The sequence below is a fragment of the Clinocottus analis genome, unplaced genomic scaffold, assembly GCF_023055335.1.
Source record: "Clinocottus analis isolate CAN_PGR_092001 unplaced genomic scaffold, fCliAna1.0.p SCAF_20, whole genome shotgun sequence".
NCBI lineage: Eukaryota > Metazoa > Chordata > Actinopteri > Perciformes > Cottidae > Clinocottus > Clinocottus analis.
In genome coordinates, this window is record NW_027175932.1 from 14,052,396 (window position 1) to 14,071,683 (window position 19,288).

General features: G+C 44.0%; 1 protein-coding gene across 2 annotated transcripts; it reads left to right on the plus strand.

Moving 5' to 3' along the window:
• Positions 1 to 617: 617 nt before the first annotated feature.
• mkln1 (muskelin 1, intracellular mediator containing kelch motifs) lies at positions 618 to 16,411 on the plus strand. 2 transcript variants are annotated; one of them, XM_068586150.1, is made up of 18 exons: positions 618 to 739; positions 1,801 to 1,870; positions 3,569 to 3,711; positions 4,724 to 4,812; positions 5,582 to 5,691; positions 6,761 to 6,953; positions 7,110 to 7,226; positions 7,458 to 7,523; positions 8,977 to 9,089; positions 9,184 to 9,396; positions 10,087 to 10,308; positions 10,410 to 10,539; positions 12,686 to 12,833; positions 13,455 to 13,569; positions 14,197 to 14,336; positions 14,957 to 15,059; positions 15,196 to 15,250; positions 16,008 to 16,411. In XM_068586150.1, exons 1-18 carry the CDS (start codon positions 660 to 662, stop codon positions 16,127 to 16,129), a joined length of 2,229 nt encoding a protein of 742 aa, XP_068442251.1. In that variant the 5' UTR covers positions 618 to 659; the 3' UTR covers positions 16,130 to 16,411. The 2 variants fall into 2 exon arrangements, with proteins under 2 accessions (XP_068442251.1, XP_068442252.1); XM_068586151.1 differs by having other exon boundaries at positions 7,110 to 7,187.
• The last annotated feature ends 2,877 nt before the right edge of the window (positions 16,412 to 19,288 follow it).

Sequence of the window (19,288 nt, forward strand, 5' to 3'; positions counted from 1 at the left end):
CTCTGGCTGTGTGAACATTTACACATGTAAGCATGTACATTCACCAGATAAACATACAGTTTGTTCAACCAGCACACTCATTTCATCAATTCTTCTTCTCTGAAACTTAAGAACTTCCCATGCCTCTTTTTTAAAACAACGGTCTCTAAAATTTTCTGATGTGGACACTGTATCAATATGTTATCCCTCCAGTTATAAATGGTCCGCAACAAAAGAATTGGATTATCAACCACAGGACATGCAAGTAGTACTACAGAGCTCTTAATTAAATATATCCACTGTGTGGCAATTTAGTGACCCTCTTAAGATAACAGGCCTATCCACTGACATGAAGGGCCCTCTGGTGTCACTTGAATTTGAGCATCTGTCTTGAAGAGTGGTCCTGTGTCAAAATTATAATCCAAGACTTTTACTTTCCTAAAGTATTTTTAGCCTACAAAAGGCCCAGCGGCTTAATCTTGCCTTAAAGCAGGTGAATCTGGCCACAAAGTGACCGTGGAGGATGGTCCTATGCATCTGAATTATGTTTCTGGGAAGAGAAATAAGCTAGTCGATTCTTCCCTGTAGGAACAAAACAAAACAGGGTGTACTGTCTCTTTAAGGGCTGTCAGCGCTCGCCCCTTGCTTGCCGCCCGCTGCTTGTTATTTTCTGCAACAAGATGGCTGTCGTTCCTGAGAGCAGAGTTCTCACTTTCAGCGTTTTTAAATGGAGCTCTTACTCCTCGACGTATTTACCCGAGTGAGTAACACGCACGTTAGGTGGTCCAGCGTATGCGCTAGGTTTTGTGGACACGAGTGGACTTCTAACGTCTCAATGAACCAACGTTTCTCCCAGCCGGCCCGACTGGCCTAGCCCGTCTGCGAGCCAGCGAGCGTTAGCTTTGTTAGGGGCGTTTGGTGTTAATATGCCGTCGCCCTATGGTGATGGTGGTACTGTGAGACGTTTGTGGTATCTTTTTCAAAGAATAATCGTATGTTCGAGGAGATGACATTAGTCTATTTCTTTGTAACGTGTAGTTATTAAATGAGATCATTACACAGATAACAGGTAGTCTCTCGTGCAATGCCCCTCCGTTTAAGGCACACTTTGTTTACGCCAGTTATATATTTCCTTTTTGCTTGCTTTTTGGGTCAGCAGCCCTCATTACTTTGACCTGCCACTAGTTCAGAAAAATTCTTCCAGCCTCAAGCTGGTGACCCGTTATAACACGAATTTCTAAAGTGTATTTAGCAGGGTGAGGTCCGGCACCCTGCTTTGTAAAAAACGAACGTCCCCTTTACTTCGGCGCTAAAGAAACTAGCTGCTGTTATCTAACCGAAGCGCTCCGCTTTAGCAGCAACAGCTACTCCAGCTTGTTCCCCGGCTACTTGCTATTTGTGTTATAAAATTAAACGGTTTTATGGAAGAAGTACACAAAACACACTGTACGTGACACAATTTGTATGCGAAGTCGCGCATAGTTTCAGAGCCTTCGCCTGTTGCTGGTTCAACAGTCGTACAGACACCGGTTAGCTGTGACTGATGTGAGCGAGCTAACAACAACTGTCCGCTAGCTTACACCAACTGAACTGTACTAACAAAGTGGACTGCAGAAGTAGCGTTCGTACTGCTAAACGGTTCCTTTGCGGTTAGACCTAGTACACACACGCACACAACACAGTTATTCTGCCCCCATGGTGAACTGTGATCCCGTGTCATAACTCCCGTTGAACACTTTCTGCTGTGTCTCCAGTGTGTTACTGCTGTGATGTCCCACGGGGGATAAATGAACTCTATCTTTCTTTGTGGGTGTTTCTTAGGAATATCTTGGTGGACAAACCTAATGATCAGTCTTCCAGGTGGTCCTCTGAAAGCAACTATCCTCCACAGGTAGGCCCGCTGCTGCTTCTACAAACTGTCACTTTCCCTTGACTTGTGTGACAGGAGAGACGTTGTTGTGCAATCCGAGAGAAATCTGTGAAAAGGTCTCTAAAAGGTTGAGACAGATTTTAACGTGGGCCAAGGATGGGATTGAGGAAGCATAGGGCTTAATGTGGATGGACAGAAAAATGATCAGACAGGTACTGAGTAGGACATTCCTTGATTATCAACCCACACTCATACGATTTTGTCGACTTATCAATTAGGTTATTTAATCAATTGAATCCTCCACAGAGAATTACACAAAAGCAAGACTTTAAATCTTGTGTGTACCAGAGATGTGTTTATACATTTCTTTGAAGTAAGTCAGTCAGCAGGATAAAAGCACAAAAAGCAACACATCAACAAAAGAAATCTCAGTGGACTCAGACCAAAATGTTTGAGTCCACTAATTTATTAAGACTCAAAATCAATTAGTTACCACTGAGGGAACATGGGGTGGTGAGGGAACATGGGGTGCTGAAGGAAAATGGGTGCTGAGGGAACATGGGATGCTCAAGGAACATGGGTGCTGAGGAAACATGGGGTCAAGTAGTTTCTAATTGTGTCACTTGAATTCATTGACTGACTACAAGCAGAGTTTGTGGTTGGATCTGAAAGTATGTTTTGTATGGTAAGAGGAAATGAAGCATTTCACAGCAATGGTTAACCACTCACCAGGTTGAGTATGCCAGTCTCCAAATCCTCTTGGCATTTATCTGTCTAGTAAAGCAGGTAGGTGGCATAGTCAGGGCTGAGAACAATAGACAAATACACAGGAGGACTTCATAGGCAGAAGTTTTAGTCTGTATTTTTTTTCTATCTCAACATTATTTGCTTAAAACTAAAATTCAGATGTGCAGCAATTAATTACAATGTCATTATTTAACTATTTCCTGTGCATGTCCTGACTGTTGGTATTTGCCAGTATCTGTTTTCAAAAGCAATATTGGTCTGAGAACTGAAATGCTTAGTTGAGTCAAGCTAAAGAATAGCTATCAATCTTTCTTGAGTCATTCAGATATTTGTATATGCTGATATGTACGTGGTCATTTAATAATTTGTCGCTTATAACAACTGGAGCACAATCAAAACACCATAGTACTTAAAAAACAAAACAATGAAAAATGTGCCTAAGCACGTTGACTCGTGACCAACTGGGGCCAATGATCAATGCCTCACAGGGGAGTCGGGAAGTCTTTTCCCTTGATTATAGAGGTTTATGTGGCAGGACTCATGAGTGACATTGGTCTTCATTAAAGTTTCATCCAAGTCAGCTCAATATTGATGAAGAGGACTTGGACTGATGTAATATATGTCTCTAATGAGTGAAAACATTGGCCCCCAGGGCTTGTTAAACGTCTGCTTCCATGTACCGGCTGGTTGTCTCTCCACTGGCTCTGGCCTGATGGCCGCTAAGTGATTTGTCAGTAGATTTCCTGGCTTGTTAGAGCATCAGTGACTTGTGGACGTGGCACATAGAATGTGTGCAACTCCACTTACCTGACTCAGTAGCTGGACCCCGCTGCAGTCATTATAATAAGACATCGAGCCGGCGGCCGGAAACATAGGCGGCTTCCCGCAGTCCGCCACACACTGCTGGAATCATAACTCTTCTCTTGGCCTTCAGGATTTTTTTGATGACTGCTGTCTTTTTCTTCTCTCCAGTTTTTAATCTTGAAATTGGAAAGGCCGGCGATTGTTCAGAGCATCACCTTTGGAAAGTATGAGAAGACTCACGTGTGCAACCTCAAGAAGTTTAAAGTGTTTGGTGGGATGAGTGAAGAAAACATGACAGAGCTTTTGTCCAGGTGAGATGCGAAGCCAGGTTATTTCTCAGTGATTATTACAGTTGGATGCAGTGACAATTTACAATGGTTTGTGTGTGTGTGTTTGAGTGTGTGTTTGTGTTTCTGGGATGTTTAACGCTGATGGTGGGAGTCGAACAATATGAAGGTTGGGGTAGTAGTACCAGCAATAACATCAATCTACTTTCCGACACTGAATATAGTCCATCCATCCATTATCTTAACCGCTTATCCTCATTAGGGTCGCGGGGCGCTGGAGCCGATCCCAGCTGTCAAGGGGCGAAGGCAGGGTACACCCTGAACAAGTCGCCAGTCCATCACAGGGCACTGAATATAGTTCTTTATGATATCCAACGTTTTCCCTCTCAGTTGCATTCCTCAGTCATGGTGGGCCGTTGGCAACACAGCAATAGTGCGTAATACCGACTGCGATCTTCATGTAATACCAGGTGGTGGGTACTCGCCGTAGGTATCGCAATCAGGAGGACAAAGTTGGGTCAGTGTGTCCCGAGAATTTCTTTGGGCAGAATTGGTTGACTTTGTATTACATTTTTGTGATGGCGAGATCAAGAACTTCTGGAAAAGCTTTATTAGAAGTACAATAAACAATTCCTTCTGCTTTTTTATTCGTAGATCTGAATTAGATCACCAAGTCATGTTTAAAAAAAAAAATAATAATAACATTTTACATAAATGCTGCTGTAGATGCTGATACTGGGTTTATTCTTCCCCAACACCATTCAGAACATGGAAATCTGAAATGAATGCAATCAGCACAGTAAAGTTATTTTTATAGTTGATTTACAAAATCCAATTTCCCTCCATTACCAAACTGCCAAACTTTGTTAAAGAAGAAGAGGACAGAATATAACTGCCAATTGGTTAACAGCCAGATTTAGACAACTGTCCAAACTGTACGGGCATATGGACGCAGTTGGCAGCTCCACCAGTAATATCATTTGTGAAACAGCTGCGTCATCGTTGCTATTTTGCTTTTCTCCCCTCTCTCTTCCAGTGGCCTTAAGAATGATTACAACAAGGAAACGTTCACCTTAAAGCACAAGATTGATGAGCAGATGTTTCCCTGCAGATTTGTCAAAATAGGTGAGAGCTTGTGTGGTTTGTCAAGCATCTGTGGTTTTCAGAAGAGCTTTGATGTCACTATGGGACGTTTTGAATGGTCTTCACGATACGCCATGTCAACATGAATTCAGAACCCCCGTCAACGGACAGCGACAAATGGTGACTGTAGTGCCAGGAAACGTGTGAGAAACTCAGCAATATAACGCAATGCGTCAGCAATAAGTCCTTAATTTAAAAACTATCAAAGAAGCGCTTTAAAAAGTGGTTAAACTGTCTGTTGTCTCTTCTCAGAGGTGCTTTAAGTAGACTACAATCATATTATTGTTATCACGTTTGTAGAAGTTATTTACCCGAATTGTCTTATAGCTTTTAGGTGCTCAAAATATGAACGTATGGAGTTCTAAATGACGAGAGGAAGCAGGATAAAAATGCCCCACCTCCCCCCCACGCTGGCGTAGGCCTTATAGGATGTATGGTACTGTCCATGGTGCTGATCATGCAGTCGTCGCTGTTTTAGTGACTGTTTTGCACTGATAACCTAACTATGCAGACTGATTGTGTCTGCATAGTTGGGTTTGATAGTGCGACGCCACATAAGTTGCAATCAGGGGTCACAATAAAGTCAGAGTTTGTGTCGTCGTTAACATATACACAATTGTAGCCTAATAGTCTGACAATGCCCTGGTACTACATTATGGTGCCATTGGTAGTTTCTGTTGGTCTCAGATGAAAAGATACACAGCCAACATGTCTGTATTTTGACATCATCTTCTCTTGCTCTGTGTCTCAGTGCCTCTGATGTCTTGGGGTCCAAGTTTTAACTTCAGCATCTGGTACATTGAGCTGCACGGTATCGAAGATCCTGAAGTGGTGCAGCCCTGCCTTAACTGGTACAGCAAGGTAAGTCCCAACAACCAAACCAGGGAATGTAAAACACAGTCAATCTCAGCAGAAACACATTGATAAAGTGTATTAACTTGTTTGATTATTAACCTTTTTATTTAAATTTAGCTCAATCAAAATGAACTGAATCTCAACCAAAATCACTGCATCATTACAAATTGCAGTTTGACTTCAGGTTGTGTTGGTCAACACTTTCCAAGCAATTGGTAACTTCAGGCAGAATGATCGGCCAACACCTCACAGACAGCCTCATGGCTCCAATGAAAGAGGCTTTAGTGGGCGGGGTGTTATTTTTTTTTTATGCATCAAGAACAATACATTTTTTATCAATCTGCAAAATCTATTTGTTTTTACTGATTGTTCTTTTTGATTTAGCAAGATAAACCTAACTTTTAAAATGGGCTAAATTCCAAATTCTAAATTATCCTATATTATCAATGTAAAGACATAGTGGAGACGCCCATTGTTTTAGTTTTTTTAACTTTTGAAGGCTCGAGTTCGGCATTTGGGCCTTCTCTAAATTGGGCCTTCTCTAAATTCTTGCTTCATTTATAGCCGGTTCAGTCAAGCCGGCATGTTGATGCATGTTAGTCCTAGTGTGTGTGCGCCCCACTGGCTTGCTAATTGCCACCTTTTGCACTGTGTTTACAGCTAATAACACCACCCCGACCGACTTCATTGTCGTAGTACAATCCTGCGGTTCGCCCTCTGGTTATAACAGTTGGCTTTTTCAGCACCGCTGCTGTTGTTTGTGCCGTTAGCACTGTTAGCTGCTGGCCGCCGGCTCAGCTGTCATGTTGAGAGCTGTGTAGAGGCATCAATATTTATGCTCTGTATTTGGAATTTAGCACCTTTAAATTCATCTTTGCCGTCTTAAAAGATAAATTAGCTTTTTGAAACAAGCTTTTGGTGTTCATAAGTGTCACCTAAGTTCAAACGGGACTGTTGTCACACTTTAGTGAACTGCTCTAGACTCTATTTGTGGCTAACGGCTGTGGGTGGTGCTTGTGCAGGGATTTCAGCTTATCGCTGCTCTATTAATCTGCCTGCATCTCTTTCCTCGTAGTACAGAGAACAGGAAGCCATCCGCCTTTGCCTCAAGCACTTCCGACAGCATAACTACACAGAGGCCTTTGAGTCGCTGCAGAAGAAGACCCGGATAGCGCTGGAGCACCCGATGCTCACCCACCTGCACGACCGGCTGGTGCTGCAAGGAGACTTTGACGCCTGCGAAGAGCTCATAGACAAAGCTGTGAGAGGTTTGTGCCCAGCCTGATGGATTCTAGAGTAAAAGACGACTTCAGTCTTTATTTAGAATTGTCAGTGGTACCTTTTTTAATCTTTTTAAACTTTCTCCCTGGTTTCTCCGTTAATGGTGACCTTTGCCATATTCCATCCTCTTCTCTCCTCGCTAGACGGTTTGTTTAACCAGTATATCAGCCAGCAAGAATACAAGCCCCGGTGGAGTCAGATCATCCCGAAATGCAACAAAGGTACAAGCGCCCAAGAAATCAACCGAGACGACATGAACAGTGAGACCATCTCTTCGAGTGGGAGCTCTTCCCCATTTGTCGATCGAACGTTTCATAAACTGTGAAAGCTTTGTGGCCTCGTCGCTAAAGCCATGCTCCCCCTCTGCTCCTCCCATCGTACCATTCTCTATTCTCCACACTCCCTCTCTGACTTTCCTCCACGTCATCTTCCACCTCCCACGCTCACACGCCACCCTTTGTCTCCTCCCCCCTCTCCTCTCCTCTATGCAGGTGACGGCGACGACAACAGGCCCGGGATGAGGGGAGGACATCAAATGGTGATTGACGTCCAGACCGGTGAGACCCATGCAGCCAGTGTTATGACTCAGCTGTTTAGCCGACGCAATGACTCATAGAATCTACTCCGACTCCATTACCACTTAATGAATTAACCCTCCCTCCCCATCCCTCTCTTCAACCTCCAGCCCTTTCTCCTCCAAAAAAATAACTGGCCTGAGGGCATTTCTCTTCTGAGAGCACATGAATCACAACTTGTTTTGACAGAAACATACGGCTATTCACATGCAGAACCTGTTTAAAAAGCTTTGAGATTTTCTGTACTGATTGTCATGGAGATAGCTAAATAACCTGTGAATATATTCACACAGAACATAGCTTTGTGTTAAAAACATTCAGCATTTCATGCTGAAATGCTGTGTCATTCACAGTAACAGAGTTCTGCTCTTTTTAATCTAAACCCCACGTGTATGGTCACATGATCTCATTTTTCAAACACTACAGTACACTTTAAGCTCTATTATTGATTGATCGTTATGAGTGACTCAGTTTTGGAGTTAGCAATGGAGCGACTCGTTTCCTCCGACACAAGCTTCTGATACAATCACAACACACACACACACACACAGACACACACACCCACCCCACACTGTTTTTAACCCAAACAATAATTTCACAGCAGAGGCTGGCTATCTTATGAATAGGAGACACAGCACGTGTGTTGTAAACAGGTAGTGTATCACAGGACCTTTTATGTGTCCATACACCGTGTCCTCTTCTGCAGCTTTGACTCTCGTTGAGTTCCGAAATGCTTTTTGAGAATATTTGAAAATGACACGTAAGAAAGTTGCATTAGGAACGGCCCAAGCCGATTGAGTGAAGGAAACAATATATTAATCATAAGCGAAACATTGTGTCGTAAACCGGGTCGCAGTGATGCTCTTGGTTGATGTTATAGATCTAGGGCACCTCTTACTTTGTCATCACCTTTCAAATCTATTCCTCCAATGGCTTTGATTAAATTGTTTGCTCGAGCACAACGTGCCTGTCATGTGCACCAAATTAATACAATTCATTTTTAAAATGTACTAATTGTTCTTTCGAAATGTAGGATGTTCCAGAGTCAATGTGTCTTTTTGTTTCAAAAATGTACCCAAATAGTCGACAATATGATTTTTGCCCTAACGGAGCAGCCAGAGTGCGCAGCTGTGCAGCTGCGTTGTGTATGCAAGAATAATTAAACTCCTTCTTTATCGACCGGCGACAAGCAAAAAAATATTCAATTAACAAATCTGTCTGTAAAAACTGACTCCATGTCAACCAAGCTGACCTTTGGGAGCTTAATGAAGGCACAACCTTAGTCTGATTATTAACTGTGTGTGGGGCGGTTTCCGCTGGGTGGAGGGATGGTAGTGCGCTGGAGTTCAGCTGGCTGCCAGAAGTGCCCCCTAAAGCGGGATGCAGCTCCTGGAGAGGAGGTTTAACGTTGTTCTGCTTGTCCTTTTCCCCGCAGAGACCGTTTATCTGTTTGGGGGCTGGGACGGCACGCAGGACTTAGCTGACTTCTGGGCTTACAGTGTTCAGGAGAACCAGTGGTCCTGCATCTCTAGAGACACGGAGAAAGAGGTGAGTGGGGTCAGAAATTAAGAAGTGAACAAACACAGATGGTTGTTGACGAGAGACACTACTGAGCTATGTCGGTCCCATGTGCACCAATCAGAGCGGCCCCAGTGCTCGCTCGTGCCACAAGATGTGCATCGACTCCCAGCGGCGTCAGATCTACACGCTGGGCCGGTACCTGGACTCCAGTGTCAGGAACAGCAAGTCTCTGAAGAGCGACTTCTACCGCTACGACATCGACGCCAACACCTGGACGCTACTCAGCGAGGACACGTCTGCTGACGGCGGGCCGAAGTTGGTGTTTGACCACCAGGTAGCTGGAATCCGTCTGTTTGCCCCCCGCAGCCCTCCACTGACCTCTTATAGTTCATATTTCCCATCCCATTTCATAGCTACATTTGTATTTAGCTTGTGAAATCCAGTCATTTAGTCAACCCTCATTGATATCAATGGGGTGGACAAAATATTAGAAATGCAATTAGTCAGCGTAACAGTTGACATTGTAGTGAGTGACCTAGAACGAGCTGTACCCAGCATGCAATTTATCAGTGTAACAGTTGATATTGTAGTGAATGACCTAGAGCGAGCTCTACCCAGCATGCAGTTTGGTGGGGGTTTTGGACTAATAATACCGTCAGCTCCCACCGTGTCTAGACAGGGGGTGTGAGCAGCACATTAGCTGAGCAACAAGATGCTTGTGTCCCTTGTGTTTTGCTAGCGTTCAGAGCCTTCCTCACACTGTCGTAACGTGTCAAACAGGAAAATAGACTTTAAAATGTCCGACATTACTCAGATCTCAATGTAATGTTCTAGCTCCAGGTTTTGAAGAGGCAAGAAAGAGAAACAGATTCTGTTTTGGTCTCTAAACGGATGTCCGTGGCATCTCAAATTGTTCTCTTCAGCAGTATTTATTGATGAACTTGATAAAGTCAAGGCTAAACTCTAATCTAACTCTCACCCTTCCTGTTTTGCTCCGTCTCCTGTCCCTCGCTCTCCCTGCAAGATGTGCATGGACTCGGAGAAGCACATGATCTACACGTTTGGCGGGCGCATCTTGACGTGTAACGGCAGTGTGGAGGACAGTCGGACGTCGGAGCCGCAGTTCAGCGGGCTGTACGCCTACCACTGTCAGGCCGGGACATGGAGCCTCCTGCGGGAAGACTCGTGCAACGCCGGGCCAGAGGACGTCCAGTCCCGCATCGGGCACTGCATGCTCTTCCACACCGTGAGTTCAGAATACACATTTTGGGTTAATTTATTTTGCTGTCGAATACGACGCAGTTAGCATGTATGCTAATTCTTTATTGTCTCTTCTGTTTCCTACAGAGAAATCGCTGCCTGTATGTGTTTGGAGGTCAGAGGTCAAAGACATACCTCAATGATTTCTTTAGCTACGATGTGGATGGAGACCACGTGGAGATCATATCCGATGGCACCAAGAAGGACTCGGGCATGGGTGAGCACACCATATTTACATATTTATAAAGTCTCATTCCTATAAATAAACGGGTTGTTCTGTCGATCTGAAGTTGTTCTTTTGCGTCAAAACGGCTTCCGCTATTATCAACAGCATCTCGCCCCGGTTTGATTTTCACCAAGAGAGCGCTTCTTTGCTCACTCATCAGAGCAGTTTAATATGATGGTAGGAAATGCCAGCTTGACGCTCATACTGCACATGTGCAATCAGAAAGACTCGTCCACTGCCTCCAATGTGTCAAAATACTAAAAAATATAGCGAGTCACATGCTCTCAGAGCGGGCGACAGGATGTGAACCTTTTCTGCTCAGATAGGTTCAGATACAGTCTGTTATTATGAGGAGGATTAGACTATAAACGCACCGAAAAACACACTGGGCTCCAGACAATTACCAATAAGTCAGATTTTGTTGCTATTTCTGAAGACACTGCGATGACATTTGGTTTGAATATTAACTAGAAGCACTAGTGCTATTTGAAAATAAATGGATTCCAACACAGTTCATATTAGGGAGGAACATATAAGACTAAACTGCAAAATGTATTATTTGGTGTCTTTGTTTTAAAAACAGCATTTGACTTAATCTCTTCTCTTTGAGACTTTTCCTTAAAAATAAAACGGCACATTGTTATAGATTGTCTAGAAGCAAAGCATTTATCTGTGACGCAAACAAGTTAAAAGAAATGTGATTGTGTTGTATCGACTGAATGTTGTGTCGGTGCTACTAAAATGTTCACTATGGCGTGCCAGTGCTAAGTAGTTAGTCTGGAGCCCTGACTGGTTTTACTGTAGAACCTTTTTGTAGAAAAAGCAGATCTGAATGAATACAACAGGAATGCAGAATTTTAGTATTGACTCTCCTGTGAGAGAGATTGAACAATTCAAATGCATGCACGGGTGAAACGGAGCAAGACAGAACAGAATGTGTCTTGGCAGGAAGGAAGCACAAATTGTTCTATCATCCCCCATCGCTCTCATAATCAGTCTTGCATGTTGACGTGAGCAGCAGCAGCAGCAGCAGCATCAGCAGCAGCATCTCGCCACGTCTCTCTTCACATGCTGACCTGTAACCCACCTGGGATCTTTGGTCCGATAAAGCTCATTTAGTTGGTATCTCTTTAATGAATTACATTTCTGCCATGTTCCCATGCAGTGACATTTGAGGTCTAATCTCTGTTCCTTCTATAAAAAAATTTAAAAAAACGTCCTAACTCGGCTAAGTTATGTGTTTACTCCCGGCTTTCTAAAGAGTAGATGACTGGTCTTAAATCTGTTGAACAAAGTTGTGCCTCACTTTTAAACATGTATCTGACATGAGATGAGGGTGGACAAGACAGTGTGTGTGTGTGTGCGTGTGCGTGTGCGTGTGCGTGTGCGCGTGCGTGCGTGCGTGCGTGCGTGTATTTTAGCTGAGCATCCAGCTGAATGGCCTCTGTTAGATTGTGTGTTATGTATAATCCGACTAAGTTTGATTGAATAGAAACACAACAATGCAGCCATATTGGAGAGAATAGCTGCTGGCTGAAATTTTCTCTCACATATCTGGATATCAACACACATCACAAGTTAACGTATATATTTTTGGTGATTCAATACATGAATAGTTCAAGTGTTGTAACCACATGGTGAAGCCTGTTTTTGTTTACTCCTGACACCTTAACAAGAAGTATTTTCTCATCAAATTCAAAATAATCAGATTTTCTGCACCATTTGAGTTGTTGCATGCTTGCTATTATTATCACAAGACCATAAATGAACAGATTGACTTGTCGTCCAGCCTTTAACATCCACTGTTCACTTTTCATTGAGGCTCTCAGTTGCAGGAATGCTGCAATGTGTTGACCTCGACAGGGAATTGAACCCATCGGGTTGAATTGGCATGCTGTTCAGCCTCTCTCTGCCGTTACCATGGTGCCCCGTTGCCGTGTTACAGAGTAGCTTTCTTCACTTCCTTAAACTTGACTTTTAGTTTTCCACGGAGAGGCACGTTTTATTATTTATGGAGCTTGTCGAACTCGTCAACACACTCTTCTCTCCGCTGCCTCAGCTGGACGAGAAAATGTTTTTGTTTGGTTCCGAGCTGAATCCCACGTCAAATTCACGGTTGTCGTTATTGCCGCTACAGTGCCGATGACGGGCTTCACCCAGAGGGCCACCATCGACCCCGAGCTCAACGAGATCCACGTGCTGTCGGGCCTCAGCAAAGACAAGGACAAGCGCGAGGAGAACGTCCGCAACTCCTTCTGGATCTACGACATCGCCCGCAACAACTGGTAGGAGAGGGGATGATGAACATGATAAACACACACACACACACACACTGCTGTGATCATCACCCCAGGGAATATTTTCACACACCGCAGCTCTTAGCTGAGATCTTCACCACAGCAGAGAGCATGCATGCAAACACAATACTGTTCAAATATTTTTACACAAATAAGCACACATCGATGAACTCCCTGACCTCTTCACACAATGCCCCAGCCCTCCATGAGAGAACGGCAAGTTCCCTCTGTGTGTGTCTGTGTCTGTGTCTGTGAGCGCTGTGTGTGCGCGTTCTGTTTGGATCAGTGATGGTGAAAGAACAGGCTGTCAGGCTGCAGCCCTCACTGTTCCAGTACATTGACTTAAGGAGCTGTTCTTGTGCTCAATGTCCGGTGAAATAAGTCAGTGTGACATGTATGCTTGTGTTTCTCCACAAAGTGTGTGCACATGCTAGTATATGTGCTAGTGCTTGTGCGAGTGCGCGTGGTAGTGCGCGTAATGATCTGTATTTGTTGAGCAGCTTTTCTTTGAGGGCTTCAGGAAGTGTTCAGTCTTTTTTCGTCACTAATGTAAACTTGCTTCCTCGTGTGTGTCTGTGTCTGTGTCCGTGTCCGTGTCCGCCTGCTCAGGTCGTGCGTTTACAAGAATGACCAGGCAGTGAAAGAAAACCCAAGCAAGGCTCTGCAGGAGGAGGAGCCGTGTCCACGCTTTGCACACCAGCTGGTCTACGATGAGATGCACAAGGTAACACACACACACACACACACACACACACACACACACACACACACACACACACACACAAAGCCTAGACCCGCTCACACTCTGATGTGTCGCACACAATCTCACAAGGAACAATAGTAACACTCCGGAGCACTTTTTGAAGTCGAGCTGCAGCTCAGCTTTTGTGTTTGCATCGTGGATCAGCTGCTCAATCAGATCCATCGCTGCCTTTAAATTCAAAACCGCTGAGCCCAAAAACATGCTAAAAGTGAGTTGTTTCAACATACAAAACTGTTTTCCAGCTGACTTTGTCTGATATTGTCACATTTGTTTTGCAAAATAATCCCCAAAACACATCATAACTTCTGAATAGTTTGAGTTTTAACTGTGAAAAGAAAAAGATCATAACGTGTGTGTGTGTGTGTGTGTGTGTGTGTGTGTGTGTGTGTGTGTGTGTGTGTGTGTGTGTGTGTGTGTGTGTGTGTGTGTGTGTGTGTGTGTGTGTGTGTGTGTGTGTGTGTGTGTGTGCGCGCGCTACATCGAGTGCATTGTTACCTTTGAGTGTGTGTACTATACCCGTGTGCATTGTAACCTGTGTGTGTACCATACCTATGTGCATTGTAACCGGTGTGTATTTCCTGTGTCCAGGTGCATTACTTGTTTGGTGGAAACCCCGGGAAGTCTTGTTCTCCCAAGATGCGTCTGGACGACTTCTGGTCCCTCAAACTGTGTCGGCCCTCCAAGGAGTACCTGCTGCGCCACTGCAGATACCTCATCAGGAAATACAGGTCAGGTCCAGCTTCTTCTTTAATTTCTTTATTCCTGCAGCCACTGAGCCATCGACACTCCTCCCACCTCCTCATCACATGTGCTGTCTATGACTGTTATATATTCTGTTATGAGACTCAATACTCATGTTATGAAACACATGGGTTCTACTCACCAATTAAATTACCGTATTTTTTTGCACTATATGGCGCACTAGATTATAAGACACACTGTCAATGACTGGTCTATTCTCGTTCTTTTTTCATATACTGCAATATATGGCGCATTATATCAGAACAGACATGATGAAGATTAACAGAAGAACATTAGACTGATTCAAATAATTTACTGCAACTCAATTCATGTTTTCCACATTTGGTAGACGATAATTGTTTGTTGCCTCAGATGTTCCTTCTTTCAGTTGGTTAACAGGGAGGCAACCCTTTAAATGAAAGGAAAACCGTCAGTGGAAAGTGTGTCATGTGACACCTTTGGACTTTGTAATGTGGTGTCAAAGAGAGGCCACAGGAACGTGACTGTGGATTGATTCTGCTTTGCTGCCATCTAGTGTTTCCTGGTAGCGACTGCAGCCCTACTGAGTGCGTGTGGTGTTGACCCGCTGTGTGTTTTCATTGGCCAGGTTCGAGGAGAAAGCCCAGTCGGAGCCACTGAGCGCGCTCAAATACCTGCAGAACGACCTGTCACTGACGGTGGACCACACTGACCCCGATGAGACCAAAGAGGTACCAGTTTTATCTTCCGCGAGTACGCTTTTGTGTTACAGGTCTTTAGTGTAGGTTGTTGTTGTTCACCACACACACACACACACACACACACACACACACACACCGGCTAACCAACATGTGTGTCGCTTTTCAGTTCCAGCTGCTGCCCTCGGCTCTCTTCAAGTCCAGCTCTGACTTCATCCCTCTGGGTAAGAGTGTGTGTCTGTGTCTGTGTCTGCGTCTGCGTCTGCGTGTATCTTGATAAGAACAATAATCAGTTCAGTAAACATTGTCTCTGAAATAAATCATAATTTGTTGATTTACTTGTAGCGCCTTAAATCTTACTTTTTAAAATATTTTTTAACTTACTTAAGAAATGAACTTGAGAGTAATTGTGAGGTACTTTTGCTGTACTTGAGTATTTCCATTCCTTTTTCAGTTATTTATTTTTTTAAGTAATCTACAGACTAGTTATGTCTAGTTAAGTAGCTCACAGGAGCTCCTCCGTCACTAGCTGATGAACACATTTATACATCAGTAATTGATTTATTTGTATACTTTTACTTTTGGTATTTTAAGTATATGTTAAGTGTTTATGTTGATATGTTTGTGCTTTTACTTCAGTATCATTTTGAATGCAGGACTTTTACTTGTTACAGAATACGTTTTAAAAAAATGTAACACATTGGTTGTAGACATATGAATAGTGATTTCCTCACAAAGGAAAGGAAGACGGGCTCCGTGTTTCAGGGCGCACTTTGTTCAGTGCAAATGTAATTTCTGTTTAATTTGATAAACCTGGGTGCTGATATGCAAAGTGCAACTTCTGTACGACAACAGAAGAGACGATGGCGCGTGCCTGAACGCAGCGCGCGCCTGAACGCAGCGTGACGCGGTGGCGGCCCTCCGGTTCTCCTTTGCCGTTCTTGCATCATGGTTATGTTTTTCTTCTCTTCGCTCCCTCAGGTTTCTCCGATGTGGACCAGACGTACGCTCAGAGGACGCAGCTCTTCGACACGCTCGTCAACTTCTTCCCAGACAGCATGACTCCGCCCAAGGGCAACTTGGTCGACCTCATTACGCTCTAGCCCCGCCCCCCCACCTATGACACATTTCCCTTCCCCACCGGACACCGACTGAACACCCTTCCATCCGTGCGCCCGGTTGGGTCGGAGGAGACGGAGACCAGTTACTTTTCTATTCCTGAACCCGTCAGGTGGGATTACACTTACATCTGGAGCTCCGTCACACTGACTTCCTGCTGCCGCCATGGTCTGCGTCGGCCGGTGGTGAGAGAGGCTAACAACGTTTATTTTCGTTTTTTTTTCTTGCTGATAAAAGTTTGTGGAAGCCCATCTGAACGCTGATAAGCATCGCTTGTGTTTTTCATCTTCACTGGATTGAATTTTCACCCCCGGAAACATGATATGCACGCATTTGTTTTCATAGATTTTTCCTTTTAAGCCACGCCCACTCCTCCGCAGGCATCCAGCCACGTGTTCATAGCGAAACATGTGGCGTCCGTATTGGCCAATTGTTGCAGAAGTTGACTTCTAAATTCTTCCTCTACTCTTTTGGTAACATTTCAGCATCTCTTGCAAAATCCTAACGTACACTTTCACTTTGGTTCGCTTGCTTCTCTGCAACCCGATTCACGACGCAGAGGTCAGAACCATTTAATAGTATTGTAGTAACAATAGAGGAACAATTCTATGAGATAAAGCTTAATATATAACTAAATATACCTTTTATATATTGGTTTGGGTTGTAAAACGGGCATTTCCCCCTTAGTAGTTAACAGAATAGTGTACAGAATATGTAAATATACATATGTGGATTCTTTTTTAATATTTTTTATTTTTGTGGGGGATTGAACCGATTCCATGCTGGGTCATGTTCTTTCTCTTTATCTCTTCAAAAGTCAGGGTCCACATAAAGCATCTTTCTGGCTCTACATTTAATTTCTCTTCTATTTATTGGGAAGACTTGGAGGCGGTTGGTGTGCGCGTGTGAACAAAGTGCTGCTGCCAGTGTTCCTGATTAACTATCAGAGTGGGGAAAGGGCATTTTATATCAAAGTGTGTTGACAGGATGTTCCTTCAGTGTGATGAAATCATTTGTGAGATTTCCCTCTTTTTTTTCTGCTAAAAATCCCTGACGTCAGCCTGAACAGATTTGTTACAGAGTTAAATGGATCGTTTTGATGGTTTGAAGTGTGGTTGTGTGAGATCCTTCTCCAGACTCAGTTTATTTCCTACAGACACACAGAAGTTCTGGCTGTTATCTCTGTTCAGACTCCATTGACGAACCCATTTTACCTTCTAGTCTAACGCTGCCTCCATCGGTTAGTTTGTTAGTGTGTGTTTGTGTGTGACTTTAGTGTTTTTAAAAGTTTAGTTTGGCTTTACCAAATCACACAATAACCGATGGAGGCAGCAGCAGACCTTCTTCCAGGTAAAGTGACTGTTTGTCATCAGGACGAGATGAATGAGTCTGGTGTTTTTGAACCTTTCAAAAAGGTCTGAAAAACGGTAAAGAGGTGAAAATATTCTAAATATGGTACGCTTAAACTGATATAGTTATTATTCGGTATCTTAAATATTCACATTACTTTTCTCCCGTACTGTCTGTTTCTCCAAGCTACTTCTACTGTAGTACTACACTGACGATGAAGAAGTGCTCCATACAGCCGCACTTTAAGCGCTGTCCCTTTAAGCCGAACCAGCGTCCTCCATTACAACATTGTTTAGTCCATTGTAGCGTCACCGTCTGCCAGTTTATAGCAAGTTTTCTTATTTGTGTGAGGACAAACAGTAAGTGATGCTGGAGTTTACCAGCAGACACTCGAGCGGAAGTCAGATACTGCTGCAGTCCTCCGTTGAAAGGTTTACCTCGGCTGTCAGCCAATCATCATTGGTGGGGGGAGGGGCTCCATGTTCATCGGCGCTCGCTGATCTCCCAAAGTGCCACTCCCTCAGTTCGCTCGTCTATTGTCTTCCATGACTCCCGGTGCGGATGCTGACCGCGGTCCTCAGTCTCCTCCGTTCACAACAAACCGCATCATCAGAACACCTCGCCACTCGCCGCCATCAATAGCACTTCTGCTGCGACTGTTAAACCTCAATTTATACATAATGTGTTTGTCAGGGATAGGTGCAATCCCGTCTATGAGCTTTAAGAACAATAAAGACAAAAGGACATCACCTGCTATAGAGCGGAACTGGGTCAAAAGACAAATGATATAATCTCTTCTTTCATGTGAAACACGACACATGTGATAGACATCACATGTGTAAACAGGAGTGTAATTCATTGTTAATTTAGACTTTAGGATGAGTTCCTCTCTATTGGACGGTGATTCACCTATACTCTTATTTTGAAGGGACAGGAGTGAACCGGCGCTGTACTGGTTAAAAGCCACATCTCTAAAAGTCCTGTACTGTGAAACTAAAGTGGGCCTATGTAGCACGGGACGAGTCGGTGATGATGTCACACAGTGACGCTAACATGAGCCACCATTAGCTCAGACCAGACCTAGATTGCTTGTAAGAGGGCAGGATGTATTCCATTAAAGGGACAGTTCACCAAATCACAAATGCATTAAGCACAGCAGGAGATGTTGGTGTGTACTGTCCCTTTAAGTGTGGTCCTTGTTTCAAAACCTCAGTGAACATCCAGTCTCTTGTTTTTTTTGTCCACGTGACACAGAAACTACAGCGTGCTTCAGGAAGATGGGCGGCAGTAATCTGGGCTAATAACTTTAACATTTGCCAGGCTTGCCAAGATTTAGCAGAGAAGATTGACGTGAGGCTACCTTAGCTTAGCATAAAGACTGGCCCCAAGGGGAAACACTTTGCCTGGCTTTGTCCAACGGTGGTCTTGTCCAAGACCCCTCAGATGCTCACGAGTTAACACACAAGTCTGGTAACCTGGCAACCTCGCAGCGACGACGAGACCTCAGCTTCCTGCGTCGAGCCACTTTGTAGTCCAGCGCATTAAAACTACAACTTGTCATTTGTACACGTGTTCACCATGAGTCCGGCGAGCTGCTTCCAGTCTGTATGCTTTATATTTACAGACACTAGAGAGGTGTCGATCTCATCTGATGCTCAGTAAGAATATCATCTCAACTATCTTTTGAAGGAAACAAAAGGAAGACACAAATCTGGCGTTTGGCCCTTTCAGAGTTCTGTGATCTTGTGGAATCTGTTCCTGGTGAATTCAGCCAAGAGGCATCGCCTCCTCTG

Coding starts and splice junctions, on each gene's coding strand:
- mkln1 (XM_068586150.1), top strand. CDS start 660: ATGGCTGTCGTTCCTGAGAGCAGAGTTCTCACTTTCAGCGTTTTTAAA. Junction 740..1,800: donor TCCTCGACGTATTTACCCGA/GTGAGTAACACG, acceptor GGTGTTTCTTAG/GAATATCTTGGTGGACAAAC. Junction 13,570..14,196: donor TCTACGATGAGATGCACAAG/GTAACACACACA, acceptor TCCTGTGTCCAG/GTGCATTACTTGTTTGGTGG.